A 17842-nucleotide genomic window follows, 5' to 3' on the forward strand; every position below is an offset into this window, starting at 1 on the left:
GTTACGGGCCTAACGAAAATGAAAACAATACCCGCCCTTTGCCATTAAAATTCATGCGGCTGTCATTGAGAATTATTAAAATGAGACGGAAAGGAAATTGTTTTTCAGCCGCGGCGGCGCCTTTTTTCTGAGAGCGGTCCTCGAAAAAAGCCGTAAAACACAATCCATCCGTCATGCAGGGGCGCAATGAATTGCTCACAATAAAAACTATAAAAAGCACTCGGCGCAGATCGCGAACATTAATTCAGGTAAAAACATTTTTCAGCACGCAAAAATAGACGGCCGCAGAGACGACGGGGGAGTTTCCTTTTCCTTGTATTCATAATTTATCATTCTCACGGGAGGTTGTTGATTCCCTCCTGTTTCAGCTATTTTCGCCAAATTGTTTTCGCGGCTCGTGGAATGTGATCGCTGGCAAATTTAAATTTCGTCCTAAAACGATCAATTTGCTTGTTTTTTTTTAAACATATACATCTTCTTAATTTGCTTTTAAATTAGTCAGGGAAATAACTTTTTTTAAACTGCCTTTCTTCTTTGAAAGGATAACAAATTTTGGTATTTCCTTCAAACCTGATTTTTTTCTTCCAAAATTTAAATATTCAATTGCTTAAACTGCGAGTCAGAAATGCTTTCGATTTTTTTATTCAAATTACAACTGAGCGAGTCCAAATCCACAATCCTTAATGGAAACCGGCTCTGATTGTCAAAACAAACCCGAGTGCGACTGGCGTGCGCGCTCACGTTGCTTTTATTAGGGCCCACCTCTTGTGCGAGAGCGAATAAAAAATAAATTACTAACAAAACAAAAAACCGAGTGGAACGCGCGCTCGCGACCATAGAGCATCCGTGGTGGTAGTGAGTGGTGGTGGTGGTTGGGGCCGGAGGGTCATTCATGGGCAGGCCGATTCATTGGCATAGTCCTCGCTCAACCAGCCTGCTCGTCAGATCGAGGTGAGAAAAGAAGAGAGCAGACGAGATGCAACCTGACACAAGTCGGCAGCAGGTAAGACGCTTCTCTTATTGATTCTGTTAATGCACTTTCGGAGGGGTCGCTCTTTATCTCAGCTCTGTTTTACATTAAGTTTTATGACGGGCCGAGGCACATTTTTTATTGTTCAACGGAACGAAAACGCAGCACTCGTGTTCCTCAGACGCCTCGGTCAGCGTGATTCATCTTTGAAGTGTTTTCGGCTGCGGCGTTTGTTTGATTAGCATCAGGGATAGATGTTTTAAGGACAGAGGTTGGATTTCAAATGTTTGGTTTTTTTTTATTTCTATTGGAACTAAATGTCTACTTTCTTCATCACCATTTAAAATAATAAAGGTGGTAGGACTCTCTGCTTCACTAATTTATGTTAATGTTAACCTTTTTCAATGAAAACTGCGAGTATATGAAACAAATTAAAGTGTAAATTCATATGATAAATTATTTAACAATTCTTTCTCCTAACCATATCTAATTATTAGCTTTTCTGCATTTAAATCAATGTCAAGACTATAGTATAGAAACTATTTTTTACTTTTCAAATTAATCTGTTATCAACATATTTATTGAAGCTAATTCTTACCTTGTTTTAAGAGAAATGTCAGTTGAATTTAAATAATTTTTTGCAGATTATTCAACTTTTTTGAAGTCTTTATTGATTACCTAAATGAGCACGTTTGATATTAATTTCATTAATTTTATTTTTCAAGCAACCCATCATTAAAAGTGAACAACTCAATTTTACTTTAGATTGACAAAACAAGATGTTATCGTAAGTCGTGGCTATGCTCATGAGAAACAATTAATTTGCATATCAGGTTGATCTGAACAAACACAGCTGGTCTTTCAGGCCTTCAAAAGCTCCTCTTTTCTTTCCCACTTCATTCGCGACAATAATGAGGTCTGCATTAATCCGAATATTAGGGCGAGACAGACGTGGCGAAAGAAAGAGGACCGTTGACGATCGACTTGTAGATTCTCACGCAGTAAAGTAAAATTAGTGGGTGGCTATTTTTGGCCAGAAATCAAGATCAGCACGCAGCAGCAGCAACACTTACAAAGCTTGAAAAGCAGCAAATTTCGCCAAAGTTGCTCTGCCCCGGCATACAAATATAATCCTCGAGTCTTCTCTCAGGCCCCTTTTCAGGGTGGTCCTTCCTCCGCTCAACCTGCAAACAACTTGTTCATGACGAGAACAATCACATCAAGACGCAGACGTGAGCCAAATTTGACAAACGATAATCCTTTTTCGGCTTGCACTCAACAATGAGCGTATAATTTGCGAGTTGTAATAAATCTCTCTTTACATAAGAAGGAAACGCTTTTGCACGTTTTTTAAACGTCTGGTACTCTGGCAGAAATAGAAGAGTTCGCACGATGAGAGAGCCAGGGGGTCGAATATTTGCGGTGCTCAATATTTTATGTCCTAGTAGACACTTCTTTTTTATTCGCCATCAACGTAAGCCAAAATGTTTTCGACTCTTTCTCTTTCGGTGACTCGAAAATTTATGAAAGCACAGGCTTATATTTAATTTGCACACATTAGAGCGATACACAAAACCGGCCCCGTGATAAGCCACCTATTCAAACACATCGGATATTTTTTGCACGTGAATTATTTAAAGCAATTTATCTGAACTGTTATTGTGGCCGGCGTGCGGGTTTCTTCTCTCGGAGTGGCGTGGGCTCGCCAGAAAAATAGGCGCTTTTATTTGAGAAGCGTTTATATCATTCGCCAGAATAGGGAAAGCCACTTTATCTAGAGTCGTTTCTCTCTTCTAGTCTCTAATGTTCAATACAAAGGTGAGTGCCGCGCGCAAGACCATTTTACACACACTCACGCGTTCCGAACCCTCTCAGTTTGTGCTGCCGGCTTGTAAATTATACATAACAGAAAATTAGTGCCTCCTTTAAAACCTGTTAATTGGTTCATTTGGGCGTTTGTTGCTCCGAGAAGTATTAAACACAATTTTTCGGCCAAACGCCTGCTTTGTAATCAAAATTTTTTTCGGAGAACCGCTCTGAAACTTCTGGCGATTGGTTTAATTCTAAGAAGACTTACCTGAAAAGAGATAAGGGAAAATTTTTTTAGTTCCTTTTGATTTTATATGGGCCACGCATGAAAACCCAAATTCTCTTGGCTTTCCTCGGATACGTGCTCGTTGATTTATGAATTATTGTTTGGCGAATTTATGGCCACCGTTGTTGCTCGCACCGTGACGGGTATAGGTGCTTTTTTATATACAGGTGTAGTAATTTGCGTGAAGGCAAAACTACAAAGCTCCGCATTGACCTTTATTTTTATTCATGAATTTTTAATACACAGATTTTAGAGGGTCATTTTGCCATATAGAGTTTATTGTAAAATCTGGAGCTTAATATTTTGACAATGCTTTACAAGATAATACAACAATAAAAGCGACATGATCCTCAAGGATGAAAAGGTTAGTTAAAATTTGTAGCAATGACCAGTAGCTATAAAGAAAAGTGAGATACAATCAAAATAAAAAAATTGGCGTTACGATTAACATGAGATCTATGAAAGAAACGTACGTGTTCCAGTTGTATACTTTTAAAATATTCAATTATTTAAATTTCCATTAAAATTGTAGCATAAAATTTTCAAGTTTTGAAATGAATTGAATTGTGATTTTTTAACTATTTTTTTCTTCGAAAAAAAAAATAAATTTACAATTTATCTCCTTAATTGGCAAATCCTGTCGTCTTCGAACAGCCCATTCCGATTGTCACACAAATTTATATTTCCTGCCTGCTGGCATGCGCGTCTTGGAACGTTTCGCACATAAATCCAGAGGCGGCCTGATAAGAGAATAATTCAACAAACGGGTATTATTCCCCCCAGCCGCGAAACAAATTGCGTATATTGGGTGTTGCGAGAGGACAAAATCGAATGAGAGATTATGCCAATTTCCACTACCCGTCCGCTGCCTCAATAATAAAAGTCCCACGACATTCTAGTCGCTCGTAGAAAATATAAAACCAGTGCTGCTACACGGTTGTTGATCTTCTCGGCGCGGTGTGTCTATCTTGCTGTTATTTTACATTCGGCTGCCAGTTTGGTTTTGCGTGGGTTCCCGAGTGCGGCGGCGACGCGGCAGTTTTCGTCTAGCCGATTTATTTTATATATTCGTTTTCTCGCAGGCCTGCATTTAAAGGGTTCATTAAAGCAGTAAAACCGCTCGTATATAATTAATCGCTCTCCACATCTTTGTTAATGCGCTGAGCTTTTATATTATTATCATTTAATTGACCACACCAATCAATGCCCTGGACCACAGAGGAGCTTTTTGTTATCTATACTTGAGCTACTGGACACCAGCGATTTACTCGGCCCTGGCCATTTATGGCGACCACTCGACACGCCAACATAAAATCTCGCAAATTGCTGCAAACAAAAGGTTTTTTATTACGTCCTAGAAACAATAGGAAAGCTTTTTTGAGTGCTTTGTCGTATCTCTTTATGTTTTTAAACCGGAGCAAGCAAAGAATAAACAGCACTACTGAAAACCATGCTTTTTATATCGGACAGATGCGATCGTTTGGAGTGGGACTTGTGTATCGAGTTGCTCCTCAAGCAGCAGCGGCATCGCGGTTATAGATTACTTCCTTTGGTTTCGAAAGAAATTCCAGATGAGAGGTCTGCCTAATAAGGGTCATTATTTAAAATGTCTTGATTTGTGGTTCCCTATTTATCAAAACTATGTAAATTGATGATTGCACGTGAGCTGATATAAATTTCTTTAATTTATGGCCAATTAAACTGATATGATGAGAGAAGAGCTACATAGATAAATTGCGCTTGTGCATTTTAATGAGATTTTTCTTTTCGACTCTAAATCATTTGACGTTATTTTCAATTAAAAAATATTAATTTTTCTGCATTTTACAGACGTATATTTTTTTTTTTTTTTTTTTTTTTGAAATCATTTTAACTGAATGTTATTATCTTTATAAATGTTTCTTATCAGTCAAATTTTAAGCTCCAAAATTTTGCGTCTTTACAATGAAATACTTTTTTATTTAATTATTTAGCCTTTTTGCTAGTTTTCTTCTTGTTGTTTGCATGTTATTAGAGTTTTAAGCTCAAAAGCTTTTTGTGATGAAATTGCAGAGGCACGGCTTTGGTGGCAACACGCATCACCAAGAAGGACTCTTGACGTTCGCCAAAGCGGAGTCGGTGCTCATGATGGAGTCAAATCTCTGCACAACGGACACCGAGTCTGAACATCTCCACTTCGCAGACTCGGGTTTCAACTCACGGGAAAACAATTCCATCAAGCCGAGCAGCAACCAGTACGAGGAATGCCGGTGAGTGGAGAGCAAACTTTTAATAAAAATAATTCTCATTATTTGTTACGATTTAGTTAGAGGGAAATGAAAAACGTTTTGCTCAATCATTGAATATCACGCCATGCATGTAAAGCTTGTTTATTTATCTCTGCCACGAAACAACACGGAAACTCAATCAAGAAAAATATTCGCGTGATTCGGTTTGGAATAAATCGCAAACTTGATGGAGAAGTAGCGCTTTAATTCTTTCGTCACTTCACAAAGTAATCTAGGCAGGTGTTGGCGTTGAATTCGTTTTATAAGTGCCTAGGATAGAGGAACAAGCTAGGAGTATAATAATCAGCTTACGGGTTTTCTTGTCACTACCCGAGAATTATGGCTCCGGTGAAAAAGCTTCAACGAATTTTAATATGCAGGAGAGAAAGGCGCGCATTTTTATTAGGCCTATATGAGCTGCTTGATTTAACATGCATTAGATGCCGCGTGTTTTTTAATGAGATACGAACGATTGAAATGGGCGAGTTGAGGATTTATTGATTGTAATGGTGATTTTATTCACAAGAATCGCACCGTGGGCTGCATCACTAAGCACTATTAAATTTACTTTTAAAATATTAAAATTGTAAGAATTAGGTTTAGCTAGTAAATTACCTTCGTTAAATTTTAAATTTACAGGGGAGAAATTTTCAAGTGAAGGCCATTCTTTGCGTGGAGCAAGAAATTCTTCTCGTCGAACACGACAGGGTGAATCGTCTTTTCCGACTGCTCCACTTTGAAGTTGAGAACAATGGTGGCCAGGGCGGCTTTTACTTGGGCCTGGGCGAACCGAAAGCCTGCAGCGCATATTATATGGAGGCAAATTGAGCAATTTGTGGCAAATTACTTACCGATGCACTGTCTGGGGCCTTCGCCGAAGGGAAGGTATGAAAACGCCGGCCGCGTCTTTTTCGCCTCTTCCGTGAATCGGTCAGGGTCGAACACTTCCGGGTCGGGGAAATATTTGGGGTCGTGGTGAAGCGCGTACACTGGTATTGTGACCACATCACCGACGTCAAGGTGGACGTCCGAGTCTGGGATTTTGTAGCGCTTTGTACACATGCGTGTCAGCATACCGGCGGGAGAATAAATTCGCAACGTTTCTAGCAAAAAATTATTTTAAAAATTTTTTAAATTTCTTTTTAAAGTAGCCTAATTATTGAAAATGCTCTAATTAATTTTTTTTTAAATATTCAATTAATTTCTATGGTTACCATGCATAACGTTTTCCAAGTATGTGCATCCTCTGATATTGTCATAATCGATTTTTCCATCAGACGATTCAAAACACTTTTGAAGTTCCTCTCTCAGTTTTGTTTGAATGTCTTGATTCATGGCCAGTTCATGCAGGGTGAAAGCCAAAGCCAGGGATGACGTTTCGAAACCATCAATGAAAAATCCAACTGCCTGGGCAGTTAGCACCGTATCATTGAAATCTAAAAAAATTTTTTCTGTATAATCCTATGTGATAATTTAATTTCTTTATTTACCAATTTTTCCTTTATCGCTCAAATTTTTTTCCAACATTCCGTTAATTTCCTTCTTATCGTGCTCATCCTGTTCAACCTCTCCCAATTTTTTAAGTTGCATAAGCAGATTTATGAAATCGTTTCGTTTGAACTCAGGGTGCTTTTCCCTGTATGCAAATGCTTTCAAAATCAAATCCCTGAAGAAATCCTCCACGAACTGGGCAACAAATTTCATTCCCAAGGCACTGGCCAGCGAAGGAAAGGAGAACGCAATGGTCAGTTCGATTTGTCGGCGCAATGTAGATGGGCTCATGATTTCTTTGCCCATTTTGCGGAAATCATTATCTGAATTAGTGAGAGAGTTGCAGTGGATTCCAAAAGCGCAACTTCCGACTACGTCAGTAGTATAGTCTTTTGACAATCCGTGCGCCTCAAATTCACAATTGTCAGAATCAATTTTGCGTTGAAGATGATTTTTTAAGTCGTTGCAGATTTCCAAAATTAGTGGGAACACGTTGCGAATTTTTCCTGTCGCAAAAGCAGGCGCTAGTTTGGAACGAGCGTACTTCCACTGCTCACCCCTCATTGAAAATATATTGTAGGCTGAAAAAAGAATATAATACAAATTACAATAAACTTTTTTTATTGCACAAAGAAAATTATAATTTTTTTTCTTTTTTAAAATTCACAAAAGCTGATGGTTTATTATGAATTTACTTACAGTTATTAATATTTAAAATAATTTATTGAAATTTTAAATAACATTGAACTTTGTTTTGTATACAATCGCAATTTTAAATTAAAAATTATTTTTATTAAATATTAATTTAATTATGTGTCTGTGTATCAAGATTATAATAACAAAAGAATAAATTAATTAAATATAATTACCAAACATAGGATCATTTTTAGCATTGACTTGTATGAAGTTATCAGTGAAGCTAGAGAAATCCTTGACCATGATCTGCTTGAGGAGTTCAGGGTCACGCACCATTAGTGTCGGTTTTCGCATGCTAAAGAATCCTCCGTACTTGTTCCCGTCCAGCTCATTGTACATCTCTTGCGAGTGCAAACTCATCTGCTTTCTGAACAACATCGAGTCCAAGGCGGCGCCGAAAAAGGGCACCTTGGTCTCAAGCTCCGGCACACCTTTTTTCTTCCAGTAGTCAAACGTACTGGTTCCATACCAGTATATAAGATAAAGGGCCGTCAGCAGGAGCAGGGCCGTGTCAGCCAGGACGGTGTCCGCAAGCAAGAGGCCCATTTTTCGAGGCGCGCAGAACTAAAGCTGGGCTAAAACTGAGAATGACTGCACTCCAGAGATAATATTTTAAGCGGCGGTCTGTTGATATTAGGCGCGGAGGAAGCGACGCTGGGGCTTAATTTGGCGTGGTGGGAGTCCTTTTTGTAAGCTTGCATTTGTCCCAAGGTCAGAAACTGAATTGATGCGCCAAAAGTAAATCTTTTAAGTCCGTATCTTATCTTATACATTCTAATTTTTGAAAAGATTATAGACGTCAGATAGACATAAAAGTGGATTAAAATCGAACTGAAAATTTCATTTTTATATATGTGAAATGCTGTTTTTTTTTACCTTATTTAATAGGTGTGATAAGAATAACATAATTATTATGAAATCAATTAATAAATATTTTATTATTCATATCGACTTTTCTATTCAATTTTGATTTATAATTATTTGTATCAAGTAAAAGTTACTACTTATGCAACCTGATCGTAAATATTTAAATTTTATTAGCTCCTTTAATTTTGTATGCAGTTAACATCCAAATTGACGTCCACTACAAATGGGCACTAATTTACATGCTAAATTGTTGGCAGTGAAATGAGTGTATTAATTTATAATCCTATCACACAATGATGGTCATTAATTTTACTATTGCGAATTTATATGATTTTTCTCAAACATTTTTAATACTTTTTTATTCATTAATTTTTAATTATATTATATTAAATAGTTTTTAAATTTTTATGAAGAGCGTTTTTGGCGTGAAGTAGAAAACTTCTTTCGTTGAACTCAACTGGATGGACTGTTTTCTGAGATGGAAGAACTCAAAGTTGAGAATTATAGTGGTCAAGGCAGCCATGACTTGCGCGTGGGCGAATTTAAAACCTCTGTTTGATTAAATAATAAATAGCTTCAAAATTAAATTTGTTTACAAATTGTCTCGGGCCCTCTCCAAAAGGCAGTGCGACTTCGCCTCGTCAGTGTGAATCTATCAGGGTCAAAAACCTCTGGATTGGAATAATATTTTGGGTCGTAGGTCGAAGTGCGATGCGTAGACAGGGATGCTGACCAGATCACCGACCTCAATCCTGACGTTAGAGTCAGGAAGAGTGTTAATTAAGGTTTTATGCAAGTCCGGGAGAGAATTCCAGAAGGAGTATCTCAAAGCTTCTATCATAAAAAAAAACATAATTTTATTTTGTACTTGTTATTGTTCTTAAAAAATCTAAATTAATATTTATTTTTGTAATATTTTAATAATATTGATAATACTGTACCATCTAGTGCGTGATCAAGATGAGTGCATGATCTAAGACTATCGTAATTAATTGTGCTGACATCTCGTCCCAAACAATTGCTAAGCTCTTCACGTAATTTTGCTTGTATGTCTGGGTTTACGGCCAATTCATGAAGCGCGTAAGCCATGGCCATGGGATGAAGTTTCCAAGCCATCCAAGAAAAAAAACCAACGGCTTGCTCAGTCAAAACAGTATCATTGAACTCTTTCATAAACATTTAGTTATATCTTAATTTAAAATGTACAAGTACACTATATGATGACCGGATCACTGTGTACTGCAGAGAGTTGATTTGTTACTGCACGAGGAGCCCAAGGTTGAGCCTAGTCATTGATAAAAATAACCCACTCCAGTGACAGACTGGAAGCAGAGCAGCCAAATTTTGTATTATTAGACACCGTCTTCACTAAAAAGATCACCCTTAAAATTTTCATTTAACGATTCGCCTCGTTAATCTCTTTTTGTCGTAAAAAAATGTTTCAAATTATCACTCATTATTATTATCATGAAATAAGTAAACATTAGAAAATTTTATGATATTTAAAATTTTATATTTTTGTCGGCAATGTTTCGAAGGAGGAAAAATTTATAATTTGGTTTTATTGTGGTAGCATTTTGTTATATAATATGCCACTCTTCTCAATCTCATTTGTTCAACAATGCTTGTTTGTTTATTTTAAACAGGGGAAATATAATGTTTACTTTCTCACATCGACATCACACTCACCCGCAACTGATATATTAAACCAATAACATTTATTCTGTGAATCAGTGAGCATCTAATTCTCACCAAAGATGGGTCGCGACGAAAAGCTTCCACTCATTTTCAAAGCTGATTCTCTGGAAAATGCCCATTACGGCGGCACTCCATATTTCCAACAGTACTTTTCTCTTGCTTTTTGATATAATTTCTGTCGACAAACTCTCAACCGATTAAAACATCGTGACTATTTTCTAATGTGTTACAGGAGAAAAAGAAAAAGGGACACTGGTGAGGACCCAGCGCAAGGCAAATCAGGAATTTTGGGCCTAGTGAGTAACTATTATTTTTATTACTTTTCAGAACATTTTTGAAAAATTTACAATTTAAGAATAACAGAACTTGTTTATTAGCGGTGCTATTGACATTCAATTGACGCCACATATTTTATCTCTGATCCCCTTCCGTTGTTTACTCAATCTGATGAAAGATCTCATTCCTAACCGACCGAGGGGAATTATGTTAAAAAATTTTTTTGTTTTAAACGATTTTGTTTTTGCGTTTGAAAATAATAATTGACATTTTCTGTCTGTATCAATTAGTTCAGATGTGCAAGCAGAGCAGATATCATAATAATGTCCGTGGGACTTTTCTTCGCTGTGATACATGGTTCAAGTTTTCCAATTCTAGCGCTAGTTTTCGGCCAAATGACTAACACATTCATCCTCCAAGCAACACATGTAAATTTTAAAATGCGGAAATCGTGAAGAATTTTACTAAATTTAGAAATCCCAGGGTTTTGTAGACAACAGTTCTGGAGGAACACACTCACTAAATTCTAATTTGACGCAGCCAAATTTTCTCTTGGGAACAAACATTTTCCCACAAATGGAAAAGATCCTCCAAATGAATAGCAGCAGGTACAGCAATTTTTATTAAATAATACTTTATATTTCTTTTTTTATATTAATATTTATTTGGCTTTATTTATTTATTTATTGATCTTTTGAATTTCTATTTTTCAACTGAATAAATTAGTGATCCGCAATCTTGGAAGAGCCATGCACTGACTCCAGAAGAATTCACCGCTTACATGTCAATATTCGCCTTATACTATGTTTTCATTGGCCTGGGCGTGCTGGTTGCGGCATTCATGCAGGTTGCCTTTCTTTAAATGAAATAATAAATCATGAAATTGATTTCGTTTATTTTTATTCCGAAGACGCTGTGCTGGGAGTTGGCTTGTGAGCGGCAGGTCTACAGATTACGTCAGTTATTTTTTGCACAAATTCTGCGCCAAGACATCACTTGGTTCGACAGAAATCAGTCCGGCGACTTGACTAACAAGCTGTCCGAGTGAGTTTTTGGCGCGATCAATTGTTCGCAGAGTGAACGATCAATTATTTCAGTGACATGGAGCGAATACGAGAGGGTCTGGGCAGTAAATTTTCAATGGTCGTGCAGTACGTCTCCACCTTCATCGCGGGCCTGCTCGTGGGAATTTTCGTCAACTGGAGACTCACTCTGGTGATCCTATCAGTGTCACCGGTTTTGATTGGGACCTCAGGCTATATGGCAAAGGTTAAAAAATGGAAATTTTTTGAAATACTAATTTATCTTGAAATTTATAAATAGATCGCCGCTTCATCGGCAGCAAGAGAGCAATTAAAATATGGAATTGCGGGTGGCATAGCAGAGGAGGTTTTGTACAGTATTCGGACGGTGGCAGCTTTTGGAGGGCAGGCGAAAGAAGTTGAGCGGTGAGATTTATCAATGTTAAATTTGCGTCAATTTGAAGGAATAAAAATTTAATTAAAAAGGCTAAAAAGTGGTAAAATCTAAATCTCTCGTCTTGAGATTTTAGACAGACGCGAGTAATAAAGTTGTCTGCTTCAGCTATAAAGAGGCTCTAGAAGAAGGCCGGTGGATCGCGATGAAAAAATACTACGTGCTGGCGGTTGGCATGGCTGTGGTCTTCTTCATCACCTACGGCGCCTACGGTCTCGCCTTCTGGGTCGGCTCGCGACTCATCGGTGAGGGTCTTTGCACTCCTGGCAGCGTTTTCACGGTAATGACATGATTTGCATATCTAATTGCGGGGTGGTGCTTCACCTGCCTACTAATGAATTTAATTCATTAGGGCTTAATTACGCTATGCATATATTAATATAAACAAAACCTAAGAAAAACTTTACAAAAAATATATGGAGCTCTTCACAATTTATTTTGTCACTCTTTTTTTATAAAACTTTGGCTAAACAAATAAATTTTTAAGAAATTATTCTTATTCTTGATTTTAAATTGGCAATTTTTAAGGCTAACATTAATTTTAACTTTTCCTTAAAGGTGTTTTTCAGCGTGATGGCCGGCGCTTTTTCGCTGGGCAACGCTTTGCCCTTTGTCAACGCCGTCAGCACAGCCATCGGTGCTGCATCCACAATTTTTGGAATTGTGGACAGGACACCGGACATTGATGTGCTAAGCCCCATGGGCCATAGACCAAAACACATCAGGGGCAAGATTGAGTTCCAGTTTGTTTCATTTGCATATCCAACCAGACCGGAAGTTCAGGTTTTTTATTTGGAAAATCAATTATTGAATTTGTGGAAAAAATCTCGTTTCTGTAGGTTTTAAAAGACTTCAATGTGGTGATAGAACCTGGAAACAGAGTTGCGTTGGTCGGCTCGAGTGGCGCTGGAAAGAGCACGATCGTCTCCCTCCTACAGAGATTTTACGATCCTAATCACGGCGAAGTAAAAAACATTTGTTAGAAATGCGCAAAGAAGATTACAGACAAATTTATTTGCTCTGCTTAGATTCTGCTCGACGACGTGGACATTAAACTAGTTAACGTCAAGTGGTTGCGGGCGCAAATAGGCGTCGTTTCGCAGGAGCCAGTTTTGTTCGGCACCACCATCTATGAGAACATCAGATACGGCCACGATAAAGTGAGCTACGAAGAAGTAATTAGGGCGGCCAAGATGGCCAACGCGCACACCTTCATATCTATGTTGCCTCAGGTATTAAAATTATTATTATTTTTTTTTAAATATTTCATTGAATTTTTTTCATAAATCAAAATTTTAAATGATAATTTTTACCCATGAGTTTGCGTTACAATTTTAATTAATTTCTAGAAATATGATACAATGGTGGGTGAACGCGGGGCCCAACTTTCAGGAGGGCAGAAGCAAAGGATTGCAATTGCCAGGGCCATCGTGAGAGACCCAAAAATCTTGCTCCTGGACGAAGCCACTTCAGCACTTGACACGCAAAGTGAATCTGTAGTGCAGGAAGCTCTTGACAAAGTACGTTAAGATTTAAGAATAATGCGCGCGTACTTGAAAGTTATTAAAAAGGGTTTATATAGGCAATGGAGGGAAGAACTACGATAATAGTCGCTCACAGACTCTCCACCATCAGAAATGCAAACGTCATATACGCGATGAGAGTGAGCTTTTAAGTTTTTATTTAATTTCCATTTGGCTCTATGAATTTTTCGCACCCAAACAGAACGGAGAAATTTGTGAATGGGGTGACCACGAGGATCTGATGATGCGAAAGGGTCTCTACTACAGCTTGGTCACTCTGCAGACAATGCAGGGTCCGGAGGATGTGCAGCTGTACGAGTCTGAATACGAGCAGGATTATTCCGAGGACGGCGAAAAGTATTTAATTTATTATTATAATTATTATTATAAAAATTAATTACGCTACAATTAGCGACGTTTTGTTGAGAGACGAGCCAAAATTGGATCCGAATGGAAAGCGAAGCCACGCACAGACTGAAAAGACGCTTCACAAAAGCGTCTCAACCCTTTCAGTAACTTCCTACAATGAGACTGAAATTGAAAAAGCGACGCCCAAGGAGCCGTCGTTCAACACTAACAACACTGCCTGGAGACTGATAAGACTGAACAGTCCTGAGTGGGGCTGGCTAGTTCTAGGACTCATCGGGTGCGCTATTTTCGGCTCGGTGATGCCCGTATTCGCATTTTTCTATGGCGAAATATTTGCTGTAAGATTCTGAACCAAACTTTAAAGGAAAAAAATCACGAATGAAAACAATTTCAGACTTTTACACTAACTGGGGATGCACTCAAAGCAGCAGCCGAGTTTTGGACACTCATGTTTTTAGTTTTGGCTATTGGATCTGCTTATAGTTTTTGGTTGCAGGTCTGTGCGAAAATAATTTATTTTTTTTTTTTAATTAATTTTTGATCTAAATTCAGACGGTTGGAATGACAAGTGCAGCTGAGAAATTGGTGATGAGACTGAGATTGATGGCATTTGTGAATATTTTGAGGCAATCCATTGGCTGGTTTGATTTGGAGCAAAATTCAGCTGGAAAGCTCATCACCAGACTGGCGCGCGACGCTCCGTTGGTTAAAGGGGTAAGTTTGGGTTTGTTCAATTTAATCTTTACAAAAAATAAAATATTAGGCTTCGGGATTGCGAGCTGGAATGATGCTGAGCGCAATTGTAACCTTGGTGGCTGCTTTGACCATTGCCCTGATAAATGGGTGGAAATTGGCTTTGCTTTTGCTGATCGCGGTTCCTCTGCTGGCGATGGCCTCTCACCAACAAACCATGATTTTGCGGAGGAACCAGCGACGAGACGCAGAGCTTATGGACCAAGCGGGAAGAGTAATTTTTACCGATTGAAATTAAAAGCTAATTAAATGGAAATTTAAAAAAAGGTTGCGACAGAGAGCGTTCAAAATGTGAGAACAGTGCAGTCGCTGGGCAAGGAGAAACTTTTCTTTCAGTTGTACGTCAAGTATTTGGAAGCGCCGTTCAAGTAAAATTGCAAATTCGGATTTTTTCCCTTTTAACTATTAATATTTTTTACTAATCAGTGAGGCGAAGAAACAAGCCTTCATGTACGCTTTGGTGTTTTCATTTTCGCAAGCAATTATTTACATGATGTACGCCGGGGCGTTCCGTTTTGGCGCATACCTGATTGAAATTGGAGATATGGGGCCTACTGAGGTTTACAGGTGAGAAATTAGTTGTAAAATTTTTCCTTAAATCCTTTAAAAAAGGCCTGATTAATTTTAGTGATATTTTTCTTTGCAATAATTAGCATTGATTTGTAGAAGTTGTAAGAAAAATCAAATGAATTAAGAGGACTTATTTTTTGAAAATTAAGTTTAACATTATTTCCTATTGAATTGAAATATACTAAATTAACGCTTTTCTCACAATTTGCCTGATTAAAATAGATAAAAAATTCACCAACCTAGTTCATAACTGATTCATATCACCCCAATCATGTTGGCAAATTAAAAACAATTATTAAATTTGCATTTTTCCACAGAGTCTTTTTTGCTCTGGCTTTCTGTGCCGCCTCCGTTGGTCAGACCTCAGCCTACATGCAGGACTACACAAAGGCAAAAAACGCCGCCAATCTGATGTTCGAACTGATCGAACAGCAGCCGGCAATTGACGTGGCCGCTGCCCCAGGGGCCAGACCAGTATGATCATTAAATTTGCGTTAAAGGTTTTCCAATTCCAAAGGATTTTAGGATATTCGCGGCGATGTTGAGTTCAGGGAGGTCAGATTCAGGTACCCGAGCCGACCTGCCGTGCCAGTGCTCAGGGGACTCAGTTTCAGGGTGCGCAGAGGGCAGACCCTTGCTCTAGTTGGTGCCTCTGGATGCGGGAAAAGCACAGCGATTGCCCTTCTGGAGAGATTTTACGATCCCCTCGGAGGACAAATTGTAATTTGCTTTTTTTTTTAAATTAAAAATTATTTTAGTAATAATTTTAAAATTGGCAGTTGATTGACGGGTTTGACATTCGCACTTTGAATTTGGCCTATTTGCGTTCGAAGATTGGAATTGTGACTCAAGAGCCGGTATTGTTTGACTGCTCAATAAGGGACAACATCGCCTACGGTGCAGTGAGCTTTGTTACAGACAGTGATATCATACAAGCTGCAAAAACTGCAAATATCCACAAATTCATAGTTACGCTTCCACAGGTAAAAATTCTATTCTTGATCAGAATTTTGATTTACTTTTTTTTTTAAATTAAAAATTTGAAAGAAAAATTATATTTTGGTGTAAAAATTTATTTTGAAGTAATCATATTACTTATATAAAACTTCCACGTTTATTGGTAATTATAAATATTTCCAAGCAGAATTTCATCGAATTAAAAAAAGTGGAAATATTGAACTATTTTTCCAAAATATTCAATCATAAATAAAAATACAAAAATAATGAGAAAAAATAGAAGGGATATTTGGATTTCATTACTATATGAAAAAAAAAATACCTAAATAAAATAATTTGTTTGTAATATTCTAAGGGCTATGAGACAATGGTGGGCGAGAGAGGTACCCAGTTGTCAGGCGGCCAAAAGCAGAGAGTTGCAATTGCCCGTGCTTTGATCAGAGACCCAAAAATTTTGCTCCTAGATGAGGCCACCTCAGCTCTGGACACAGAGAGTGAGAAGGTTTGAAATAATTTATTCCACAATTTTAAGCCAATAAAAATAAAAATTAATAATCAATCTTTCAGGTGGTGCAAGATGCTCTGGACAAGGCGAGGCAGGGCAGGACTTGCATTGTGGTGGCGCACAGACTGACGACTATAAAAAACGCGGACTGCATTGCACTGATACATCAAGGAAAGGTCGCTGAAGTTGGGACCCACGAAGAACTGAGAGCCCTGAGGGGAAAATATTTTGCACTGACACAGGGACAGAAAGTGTGAATTTCATAGTTTTCATTAAAGACAGTTTTTGTTCGAAATATGACTAGATTGTAGTGAATTTATTGCTAGATAATTAAGATTTTCCATTGAGTCTTCCTAATGATTTCAAAATTTGTATTTTGAAAGACTGAAGCATCAACCCGATGTTTTTCTTGTACCAATCTCCATTGTATTTCACATGTACTTGCCAGTTTTCGTCGAGGAACCTCTTGTAAAAAATCGACATCTCGTCCGCACACAGTGTCTCGTTATTTCCTTTCCTTTGCTGCTGAATTTTCACAAACTCTTCTCGTTCCTGCAAATATGATTGTACAAGTTTTGATTTAAAATAAGATGTTTTTTAAAACAGTAAATGACACACTTTGATAAACCGCAAGTTGTGTTTGGTCCAGAATTCCTGGTTCCACTGCAAAACCTCTTGTCTTTTTTGTCTATACTCCTTTTCAGCGACGGACTCGTTGACAGGAACGTGGAAAATAACTGGTCTAATGTTGGAAACCTTGTCTGGTGGACCAACCATGTCTTTTTCTCCAACGGGCTGAATGACAAAACCACTCTCATTTTCATTTTGGTTAGGCGAATTTTGGCTTGTTGTTAGAAGTCTGGACGAATGTTGAAGTGTCTGAAATTTCACAAAAAAAATTTCTTTTTTAAACTTTTAAACTTTATCATGCTGATTCAGTTTTTTCTAATATTAAATCCATTTTTAAATATGCACACAAACTGTGGGACTATGTATTACATATTAATAGTTAAAATAACATAACTTTTTATTTCTTTTTCTTACCACACAACTCCTTAACCGTGTTATTGACAACATCATTTTTTGTTGAAAAGTTCAGATGAAATGAGGGAAAAGCTTAATGTTGTATTTTTTGTGTCTCAGCTCAGCATAAAAATTTACTCACGATCAAGTTCTCTGTAGGGATTGTAGAACCATGGGATACGAAGAAAGGCGGAGCCCCCCCATACCCGCAATGTTAAACTGGTACAATGTAATCAAATGGGAGCTGGTACCTAAGCCCCGCCCTTATTCGTATCCCAGAGCTCTACTATCCCTAGTTCTCTGGAA

General features: G+C 37.9%; 3 protein-coding genes across 7 annotated transcripts; 1 reads left to right on the forward strand and 2 right to left on the reverse strand.

Annotated features, from left to right (window-relative positions):
- The first annotated feature begins 865 nt into the window (after positions 1-865).
- Positions 866-17171, forward strand: LOC132197697 (ATP-dependent translocase ABCB1-like). Of its 2 annotated transcripts, XM_059621159.1 has the most exons (27): positions 866-1003; positions 5118-5314; positions 10317-10380; positions 10651-10788; positions 10844-10968; positions 11087-11207; positions 11271-11404; positions 11458-11629; positions 11684-11808; positions 11945-12116; positions 12395-12619; positions 12676-12801; positions 12865-13068; positions 13186-13356; positions 13419-13499; positions 13562-13716; positions 13772-14066; positions 14123-14224; positions 14281-14442; positions 14492-14695; positions 14749-14849; positions 14908-15048; positions 15369-15525; positions 15577-15771; positions 15831-16034; positions 16364-16510; positions 16576-17171. In XM_059621159.1, exons 1-27 carry the CDS (start codon positions 977-979, stop codon positions 16768-16770), a joined length of 4140 nt encoding a protein of 1379 aa, XP_059477142.1. In that variant the 5' UTR covers positions 866-976; the 3' UTR covers positions 16771-17171. The 2 variants fall into 2 exon arrangements, with proteins under 2 accessions (XP_059477142.1, XP_059477144.1); XM_059621161.1 differs by lacking the exon at positions 14492-14695.
- Positions 5032-8203, reverse strand: LOC132197698 (cytochrome P450 9e2-like). Of its 4 annotated transcripts, none has more exons than XM_059621165.1 (6): positions 7693-8203; positions 6823-7404; positions 6547-6768; positions 6184-6435; positions 5948-6129; positions 5032-5330 (listed from the first exon to the last, which is right to left on the reverse strand). In XM_059621165.1, the coding sequence occupies exons 1-5, from the start codon at positions 8063-8065 to the stop codon at positions 5966-5968; spliced, it is 1593 nt and encodes a 530-aa protein (XP_059477148.1). In that variant the 5' UTR covers positions 8066-8203; the 3' UTR covers positions 5032-5330; positions 5948-5965. The 4 variants fall into 4 exon arrangements, with proteins under 4 accessions (XP_059477148.1, XP_059477147.1, XP_059477146.1 ...); XM_059621164.1 differs by lacking the exon at positions 5032-5330 and adding an exon at positions 5404-5899; XM_059621163.1 differs by lacking the exon at positions 5032-5330 and adding an exon at positions 5404-5887 and having other exon boundaries at positions 7693-8202.
- On the reverse strand, positions 16461-17783 carry LOC132197701 (cytochrome c oxidase assembly factor 8). The gene is made up of 3 exons (XM_059621172.1): positions 17558-17783; positions 17132-17392; positions 16461-17065 (listed from the first exon to the last, which is right to left on the reverse strand). The coding sequence occupies exons 1-3, from the start codon at positions 17591-17593 to the stop codon at positions 16844-16846; spliced, it is 519 nt and encodes a 172-aa protein (XP_059477155.1). The 5' UTR covers positions 17594-17783; the 3' UTR covers positions 16461-16843.
- Positions 17784-17842: the final 59 nt, after the last annotated feature.

Source organism: Neocloeon triangulifer, unplaced genomic scaffold, assembly GCF_031216515.1.
Source record: "Neocloeon triangulifer isolate White Clay Creek 2 clone unplaced genomic scaffold, ASM3121651v1 ptg000012l, whole genome shotgun sequence".
Taxonomy (NCBI): domain Eukaryota; kingdom Metazoa; phylum Arthropoda; class Insecta; order Ephemeroptera; family Baetidae; genus Neocloeon; species Neocloeon triangulifer.